General features: G+C 38.7%; 1 protein-coding gene across 1 annotated transcript; it reads left to right on the top strand.

The window, feature by feature from the left end:
* Nucleotides 1-94: 94 nt before the first annotated feature.
* Nucleotides 95-6,428, top strand: LOC118330842 (homeobox protein DBX1-B-like). The gene is made up of 4 exons (XM_035665528.1): nucleotides 95-510; nucleotides 841-924; nucleotides 5,152-5,354; nucleotides 5,947-6,428. Exons 1-4 carry the CDS (start codon nucleotides 138-140, stop codon nucleotides 6,241-6,243), a joined length of 957 nt encoding a protein of 318 aa, XP_035521421.1. The 5' UTR covers nucleotides 95-137; the 3' UTR covers nucleotides 6,244-6,428.
* The last annotated feature ends 514 nt before the right edge of the window (nucleotides 6,429-6,942 follow it).

Raw genomic sequence — 6,942 nt, 5'->3', positions numbered from 1 at the left:
CCCTTGTATAAAACCTCTCCAAGACAGTCCAGAGACCCAGAGCACGGAGTGTGTTTGTGTTGCTAATCTTCCTCTTCGTTCCCAGCTGAACATTAACAAACAGCAGTGAGAGCAGGAAAGCTCCGGCTCGGACCACCATGATGTTTCCCTGCAGCGCTCTGCCTCCTCCTCTCTACCCGGGCTTACTGCGTCCCCCCGCGGCTCTCTCCTCGCCCCTGACCCGGTCAATCCCCTCGGGCTTCCTTGTAGAAGATCTCCTACGGTTGAGCCACCCCGTCAGTTACATACATCGGACTCTCTCTTCCAGAAGTCCCGGGGACATTCTCCAGCTCGGCAACCCAGGGCCGGGCGCCTCTCCCCGGCCGTTGGGACCCAGCGCAGAGCGGTCTGCGCTTCAGAGCTCCAGCCAGCAGAGCCGCGGGAGCCCCGGCTCTCCGCACACTGCCTGCCCGGACTCCGGCTACCTCAAGTTCGGCGTCAGTGCGATACTCGCCCCGTCCACACGGAGCGGTGAGTTTGAGTGGAAACATTTGTTATTATTATTATTATTATTATTATTATTATTATTATGCTAACTGTTTAGCATAAAATATTACATATAGCCTAGAAAAGTATTGACTGCCTAGTAAATGAATCAGTGGTCAATAAATTAAGATGCATTAGACTTAAAATGATGCATGATGATGATTTTGTTTAAATCATTTTCTTCTCCAGTTGTGTTTGTTATTAACATATTATCAGAAGCTACGAAGCTACCAGATACATTTCTGGTGTATAGTATTGTTATTGTTATTTTTATTTGTTATTACAGTTTGTGTTCTCCCTTTGCTCGCTCCACAGTCCAGAGTTTTCAGACCAAGTCCTTCCCCTTGCCTTTCTTTGACGGGAGTCTCCATCCGTTCATTAGAGCTTCCTATTTTACAGGTTGGTGGATTCAGCAGTGCCGCACAAACAGTGGCATAGTGGCTCATTCAGAGCTGGTTTATGTGAGATCTGCATGGTTTACTCCCACCACTTTCAACACTTATTCACAATTTTTTATCGCATTTACATCTGTCACTTTATGAGGACTGACTCCTTTAATATAAAAATAATAAATTAAACATTCTGGATTTTAGTATTTCACAGTCCTATTTGGAAAACCAAATACTAATACGTATTAATATCAATAATAAAAACTTGATTTGTGAGTTGCTGAAATGGGATGTGATCAATTTCACTTGATATGTTTTTGTGTGAGATAAAAGTGAGAATTTTATTTATTTTTGTCAGACTGATTCAACAGTTGCAGAGCTCACTTTCTGGAACAAAAACTCACCAAACTCACCCCACCCAGCAAGCTCAAACAAACATCATTATGACATTTTACAGCCTCAGAGATTAAACAGAGTGGTTGTTGGGCTAAAAAACTAATCCAAACGCAGTTTTATATATCACATTTCCAATATGTATGTTTGATCTCTGCTCTGAGCTTACTTCTCTGCACTGGCAAACTTTGAGTTTGGTGTTTATGTTATTTACAGGTTAGTGTAACTGGCAGCAGTGTTAATAAAGATAACTCATTAATACAAGGTTTATCAAAGTGGAACCCTTGGGGGGCCTCAGAAAGTTTGAGGTGAAAAATGCAAAAAACAAAACAAAAACAATAATAATACAATTATTATAGACAGGTTATATTATATATTAATTAGATATATTGTAATACTATAAAATATAATTAAATATATATATAAATATAAGAATAAATAACATATTGAATCCTATTGTATACAGTATTGTCAGTGTTGTCAGTTGCCAAACGGAGCTCTAAGCCATAAAATAATGTTTCTTGGAGGCCTCAGCATGGAAAAGTTTGGGAACCCCTGCATTAATAATAAAGTATAATTAAGAAGTCACAAGCTAATAATAATTCAAAACAACTCAAGTTGCCACCATATATTACTAATTTCTAACTGATATTGATCAACATATTAATGAATCAGCCCTGTGATTGACAGATTGGCACCCTGAGTCCGCCTACCCAAAGTGGGGCCCATAAGGTTCAATTTGGCCTCCAGATTTCACAATAAAATAAATAAATAACATGAATCACTGTTAAAATTGTTTTATTTGTCTTTTGTGAGATTAGAAAATGTATGTTTTAAATATGCAGGATCCCTAATTATTATTTAGCAACAGGTGTTTGCTTTTGGTCCACCAATAAGCTTATTCCTTCCAAGGGCCGAAGGAATCATTTTGAGCACCCCTGCTGTAAAAGATAAACCTTCAAAATATTGACAATGTGCTATTTTTTCCATGCATTTCTATTTTTCTGTATCATTGTGGATAATGCGTAAAACTACCCAAGAATTAATGCAAATTCAACCAATCACTGCAAATTTAACCCATCATTCAAGGGTAGCTTTATTATCCCTGAAGGGCTATTTGTTGTACAGCTAGCAGTATATGCATAAGCAACATCACCAGACAACAAACAATAGGCAACAAACAATGAGACAATAAAAAAGTGCCATAAGTATATAAATTGAACACAAATATCATTTTAAGTTATTTAAAAGGCCAATTGGAGCAGGAATATCGCAACATGCATCACAATTTTCTAGAGAAGTGGCCATCAATTAGACATTGTAGGCTGCAACCATGGGTGCTTGAAGTAGGGGTGTTGAAAGTCCAGCAGCACCTCCTAAATTAAAAAATGTTCAAACTTATGGTTTCTTCTTTCTTTAATCCTGGCCATTCAAATGAATGTAAATAAAAAACAGGGAAAGCCTGGAGGGACTGATCAGTTGATTGTTATTATTGTTGTTATTATTATTATTATTATTATTATTATTATTATATGTGCTGACATAAGCAAGTAGGCCTACATGATTCCAGCTAGGAATGTTTCTTTGCAACTAGCAACCCTGAAAGCTGTGGTATAGTTTACACACTATAGTTAATGGATGGATGGATATTAATTAACAAATTCACTGATATACACTGGACTGTGATTACAAATGTGTGTCTTCTTGGTGGAACTTAAAGCTGCAGTAGGTCATTTTTATAAAAATGTATAATATATTTCATAATTGCAGAAATGTTTGCTGTGTCCAGACAGTAGTTCATGAAACAGATAATCTGTGAAAAAAATCAGGTTCCTGTGGCTTCCATAAGAATCTATTCTTGTAAATAGCATTAGGAGCACTAGGAGGAGCCAGAGGAACCTGATTTTTTTTTTTTTTTACAGATTATCTGTCTCATGTTCTACTGTCAGGATATAGTGGAAAGTTTCAACAAATATGACAAAAAGTTATTTTCATAAAAATTTCATAAAAAAAGATTTTTTTGACACACTACACATTCAAACTGAAGAGGCCTTCAAGCATACAATTCTGGCAAGCTTAGTCCGAATAGTTTTTACATTTTATAGAGTCTGAAGCTGCTGGGGAACCTCATTCATCCAGCTGCGGGCGGATGGCAAGGTCTCAGTGGGCTCAGTTTGGAGACATTTGTCAGCCTTTTAGCATGGGAATTCCCCGGACAGCATGGAATCAGCTCCGCCAATTTGAAAGGCCTATTTAGGCGGCGCACTGACTGCTGACATTAGCACCAGTTGTCCTAATCTACAAATTAGTCCAGTTTGTCACGCTCTAAATATATTAGTGCCGTTTGTCATGGTCTAAATGTGAGGCGGGTATCTTCCCAGCTCGAGAAGCCGGTGCCTCTTCACGCGCCTTCGTTTTTCCCACCAAGCCCCTCTGCCTGCCCACAAAGCTCCCAATACCATGACCAATAGGAGGCAAAACCACACACACACACGCACACACACACAAACACCTTCAAGATCTGAGTTAGCTGTTGCTGACAAGATCCCTGTTAAATTCACACATTTGAACTTTAATTTTTTCCCCAAACACTGAGCAGCACATTCATCAATTCAACAAAGTCTTTATTTAGACAGAATATCTCTAATAATACAAGGTGTGTGACAGCGAACAGCCCTGAGCTCTGTGTATCTAAACTTTGAGTGAAGACTCTAACAGCTCTGCATTATACTGACCTGTCTTTAATGGGCCTGTAATATACTGGCCTGTCGACGGCCTTTTCCACTCAATTCATTACAACACAATTACCTTTCTCTATGCGTTTGCAGCCCATACAATCCCCCTTCATGCTTCATTAGAGGCAGTGTGAGCCCAGCTTTGGAGAGCCCGGCTCATTAGCATAGGCTCTGTTTCCACTGCCGGACAAATTGGGCTTTTAAACAGCAGATTTCAGGCAGAACAAGTATATTACAGCCGGCGTCAGACCAGGGAGCCTGTGTGGCGATGATGGAAAACGTGAAGGGATAACGATATTCTGAGAATATACTTGTGAAAATCAGAGTTTAGTCCAAATTGTATCCATTCAGAAACCAGAGAAAACAGGAGCATTGAGAAAATGTGATTGAAAAAGAAAAATAAGATTGATTCATCTGATTTTAGACACATTCAATTAAACAAACAACTTTATTAATCCCACTGTGGGAAATGTGAAGCTTCTTGTACACAAAACTACATACTAGTAACATGCACTCAAACAAATAACTGATACAATGGAGATAAGTGTGGAAAAGTCTATAAATGACTGGATAAAAACACATATATACACTGACAAATCTGATATTGCCATTGATTATGATTGATTATAGTTAACTAAAACTACACTAAAACTAGGTGTGCAGAAAACACTTTAGTTAACTGAAATAGAAGTTAAAAACTGAAACAATATTCTGCTCTAATAAAACGAATTCCAATAAACTCAAAATGTACAGGAAATGTCTTTAGTTTTAGTCAGTTTGGTTAAATTTGTCAACACAATAAGCATGAGAAGGCATCAGGGCCTACATTTATTGAGACTGTGTTAATGTGTTTGTATTGTAATACCTACTCCCGTATCATAAGAAATCATAAAAAATCTAAAACTAATACTGAAATTAATAAAATCTAGAGATGCCGTAGAGAATTTGATTATTTTTTTTAATAATATTATAAATAATTGTATTAATATATTATTATATATTATTTATTTATATATTTTGGATATTTAACATCACCAGCCAGTTACAGAATGCCTGTACATAACAACTGTTATATATATATATATATATATATGTGTGTGTCCTTCCAGCTTCCTCCTCTGTGGTTCCTGTCCCAGGAACGTTTTCATGGCCCCTGGCCCCCAGAGGGAAGCCCAGGAGGGGCATGCTACGGCGGGCCGTGTTCTCAGACCTCCAGAGGAAGGCCCTGGAGAGAACTTTCCAGAAGCAGAAATATATCAGCAAACCAGACAGGAAGAAACTTGCCACTAAACTGGTACTGAAAGACTCCCAGGTACACAGCAAGGACTGTTTGATTTTGTTATGTTTATTTTAGACTAGGGATTCCCAAAGTGGCTCCTCCTAGTGCTCCTAATGGCAATTGCAAGAATCCACCAGGCCTGAAAAACAATCAATCAGAGCTGAGAAAGATATTAAGATGCTTTGACTTGGAGACTTGAAGATAATTGTTGGTTGAGTCTGATTCCCATAGTCCCACAACATGTGTATCTGACACCCTGGAAATGAGACTCAACAACTTTTTTTCATTTTTAGGTTTGAAGATAGTCTTTACAGTCAATCAATGAATAAACTACAATCACTCTAAACTACAATCAATAAAAACAGCTAGCTCTTACTTCTTTTTTTGTTACAACTTCCAATAAAATGTGATTAGTTAAAATATTCTATTCCTCCTTTTGCTGCAACCCACTCAATGACCCCTGTTAGTCCCTGCACCCTAGTTTGAAAACAACTGTCTAAGACAATCCCATTATAATGCGCATTTAAAACATATTCTGTCCATTCTGTTGCCCAAACCAGCAGTGAACAAGGTTAGCAGTGCCAAGGAATCAGTTATACTGACACATAGCTTTTTTCCCATAAAGGTGAAGATCTGGTTTCAGAACCGCAGGATGAAATGGAGGAACTCCAAGGAGAGGGAGCTACTGTCGACGGGCGGCTGTCGCCAGCAGACCCTCCCCACCAAAACCAACCCCCACCCTGACCTTACAGACGTGGGCAGCGCCTACTGCCACAGGACTGCACCCACCAGCCAAGCACAGCTGGACAGCCAGGTGTCACACCTTCACCACCACCACCATCACAATCCTTCCTCTCCATCAGAGTCCAGCAAACAGTCGGAGCTCTCGGAGTCGGACAGTGAAGAAATCACAGTCTCATAAGAGTCAGACGTGTGATTGATTCTTCTGAACAGTCCACTATAACGAGACACTGTCGGCTGTGAACGTTGACAGGACAAAATAAGGAGTTATCAAAGGAACTGCTGAGTGGAAGTAAAAACCAGAAGTGCTTTGAATCTGCACTGTACATAGCTCTTCCCTGCAGTGCCATTTTTCTGTACAGTGTTGTTTATATTACTTTTATATGTAGCTCAGTATATCTAATGAACAAGGTATACTGAGCTGTTTTAGATATTTGTAGATTGAAATGTTTAAAAATATACAAATGGTTCTTTCCATACATATTTGTATTCTTTATATTTTCTCAAATAAATCTTGATAAGTCTCATTATGTGTTTAAGCCCCCCTCCAGTCAGAAATCAGTGATTCTTCTTGTCCCTACAGTGTGCTGTTTGAATACTGTCTGTGCAGAGTTTGACACTAGGATTTCACATTCATCTGCTGAAAGTGGAAAGTTTGTCTGTACTCAAAAAAGCTGATTTTAAGGGGTGGGGCCTACCTGCATGTCATGTCCAGGGGCAGATCTAGATAAATATTATATATTAAATATAATATGGCAGTCAGAGGGTGGCAGAAATATATGCTGATTTTATCACAAATATCAATATTTGATTGAAAAAGCCTCCAATGAAGATATCTGAACATAATTAAAGCACTGAATAGAAATATCTAAAAGGTGGC

This window comes from Morone saxatilis, unplaced genomic scaffold (assembly GCF_004916995.1).
Source record: "Morone saxatilis isolate NCDOM2014 unplaced genomic scaffold, NCSU_SB_2.0 Contig2, whole genome shotgun sequence".
NCBI lineage: Eukaryota > Metazoa > Chordata > Actinopteri > Moronidae > Morone > Morone saxatilis.
This window is presented reverse-complemented; position numbering and strand designations above follow the sequence as displayed.

Coding starts and splice junctions, on each gene's coding strand:
- LOC118330842 (XM_035665528.1), top strand. CDS start 138: ATGATGTTTCCCTGCAGCGCTCTGCCTCCTCCTCTCTACCCGGGCTTA. Junction 511..840: donor CGCCCCGTCCACACGGAGCG/GTGAGTTTGAGT, acceptor CTCGCTCCACAG/TCCAGAGTTTTCAGACCAAG. Junction 925..5,151: donor TAGAGCTTCCTATTTTACAG/GTTGGTGGATTC, acceptor GTGTCCTTCCAG/CTTCCTCCTCTGTGGTTCCT.